Consider the following 2,288-nt stretch of genomic DNA (forward strand, 5'->3'; position numbering starts at 1 on the left):
CCCACCTCTGTTGCCTCATGTTCAACTCTTTTTGAGAAAAAAAAGATATTTGAGGCTCTTGTGATCTGTGTACAACTCAAAGCTTTCCCCAAACAAGTAGTGTCGCCATACTTTCAACGCAAAAACAATTGTTGCAAGCTCTAAGTCATGAGTAGGATATCGTCTCTCATAAGGTTTTAACTATTGTAAGGTATAAGATACAACCTTCTGATGCTGGATCAACACACATCCCAAACCAGTTCCACTCGAATTAGTAAACACTACTAACTTTTCCCCCTACACTGGTATAGTTAACACCAGAGCAGTAGTCAAACGCTACTTTAACTCCTGGAAGACTCTCTCATAATCATTTGTCCATAAGAACTTCACATTCTTTGGGTCAATTTGGTCATGGGTGCTGCAATAGTGGAAAACTTCTCTATGAATCTCTTGTAATAACCGGCTAGTCCTAAAAAACTCTTCACCTCTGAAAGGTTTGTGGGCTGCTTCTATTCTTTGACTGTAACAACTTTCTCAGAATGTACGGCTATCCCCTAATTGGACACAACATGTCCCAAAAATTGAACCTTTTTCTCCCAAAAGTGACACTTACTGAACTTTACGTATAACTGCTGCTCCCTTAAAGTTTGTAACACGATTTTCAAGTGTTCTCTGTACTCTTCCTTATTCTTAGAATACATCAGGATATCATTTATGAAGATAATCACAAACTTATCTAGATACGGTTGAAAAATTTTGTTCATCAAGTCCATAAAATAAGCAGGAGCATTTGTCAAACCAAAAGGCATTACAAGAAATTCATACAACCCATACCGAGTCCAAAAAGCAATAAGCGGTGTACTTTCCTTTAACACACCTATCTGATGGTAACTCATTCTGAGATCAAACTGAGAGAACACGGCTGCCCCTTTTAACTGATCAAACAAGTCATCAATTCTAGGTAGCGGATACTTGTTCTTGATAGTCACCTTGGTCAACTCTCTATAATCTATGCACATGCGGAGAGTGCCACCTTTCTTGGAGACAAAGATCACGGGTGCTCCCCACGGGGAGTTACTTGAACGTATGAACCCTTTCTGAAGCATTTCTTTCAGCTGCTTCCTCATTTTCATAAGCTCTTTAGGCATCATTTTGTATGCCATCTTAGAAATCGGTGCAGTTCCCGGTACTAAGTCAATGCGAAATTCTACTACCCATCGAGGTGGAGGTCCAAGTATCTCTTGAAATACATTCTCAAACTTACGTACCACATCTACCTCACTAATATCCTGCTTAGGGATTTCTACCGAGCAACTCATCATCACCGACTCTCCTCCATCGCTATAAGTGTGGGTAAGCCGTGGCATACCGAGAATATCTATATTCACAATCTTTCCAGCACAATCTAGAGTCACAAAGTGTTTTCGCAGCCAATTCATACCCAAAATAATTACAAACCCCTCAAACCCTAACACAATTAGGTCCACATACAAGACTCTACCTGCAAAGTCAATCTCAAAATCTTTACACATCTCATAAAGAGTAACTGCCCCTCCTAAAGAGGTCTCAACGCAAATAGGTCTGGATAATGAGGTAGTTACAAGGTGTTCTCTTTTTACAAAGTGTCTAGATATGAAATAATAAGAGGCACCAATATCAAAAAGTACTCTAATGGGTTCTTAAAAAATATTAAAGGTACCTTACACTTTGTTATTTTCTTGCACCACTGTAAATGCCCTGGCTGGAGCTACCTGACCCTGTCACGCTTGTTGTTTTTTAGGGCAATCCTTGACAACATGCCCCAATTGCTGACACCTAAAATACTTCTTATTGATCAGTTGAGTTGCTACTGCTCTGACAGATGGGGGTCCCTCCAACTAAGGTACGAGAGGACAATAACCCATCTGTGGTATCTGTTGCCATTGTCCTTGATAACCCTATGGACGCGGACCACCTTGTCTCTGATAATAGTGCCCCTGGGGCTGGAAATTGCCTTGAGGCCTGAAATTACCCTGAGGTCTGCAATTTCCTTGACTACCTTGTTGCTGTGGCCTCTGAAACTACTAACCCCTATACCTTTGATCGTAGGGTCGGTATCTGTTCCTATCACACTGTTGGAAGTGACTCCCTCTGGAAGTCTCTCAGACCCTGGCCTTCCCTTTTTTAAATTGTTTCTCCTTTTTCTCATGCTTCAATGCTAAGTCAAGAACTCTGTTAAACGGTTCAGCATCAAAGGGAATAAGGGACTTAGATAGGTAATGATTTAATCCCTTAATAAACTTCTCATTCTTCTTCTCCTGCGTGTCAAC

The 2,288-nt window shown here is 40.8% G+C and overlaps 1 protein-coding gene across 1 annotated transcript; it reads right to left on the minus strand.

Moving 5' to 3' along the window:
- Positions 1-315: 315 nt before the first annotated feature.
- LOC145806811 (uncharacterized) lies at positions 316-1,511 on the minus strand. Its single transcript, XM_082904630.1, has 2 exons — positions 952-1,511; positions 316-397 (listed from the first exon to the last, which is right to left on the minus strand). The coding sequence occupies exons 1-2, from the start codon at positions 1,509-1,511 to the stop codon at positions 316-318; spliced, it is 642 nt and encodes a 213-aa protein (XP_082760756.1).
- Between the last annotated feature and the right edge of the window lie 777 nt (positions 1,512-2,288).

This window comes from Camellia sinensis, chromosome 14, assembly GCF_055761805.1.
Source record: "Camellia sinensis isolate YWXY chromosome 14, ASM5576180v1, whole genome shotgun sequence".
Taxonomy (NCBI): domain Eukaryota; kingdom Viridiplantae; phylum Streptophyta; class Magnoliopsida; order Ericales; family Theaceae; genus Camellia; species Camellia sinensis.

What these genes read in the sequence shown, in the direction of transcription:
- LOC145806811 (XM_082904630.1), bottom strand. Translation starts at nt 1,511, where the DNA reads ATGTGTAAAGATTTTGAGATTGACTTTGCAGGTAGAGTCTTGTATGTG. An exon ending in AAGGTGACTATCAAGAACAA is followed by an intron (nt 398 to 951) that starts GTATCCGCTACC and finishes CCACTATTGCAG; the next exon opens with CACCCATGACCAAATTGACC.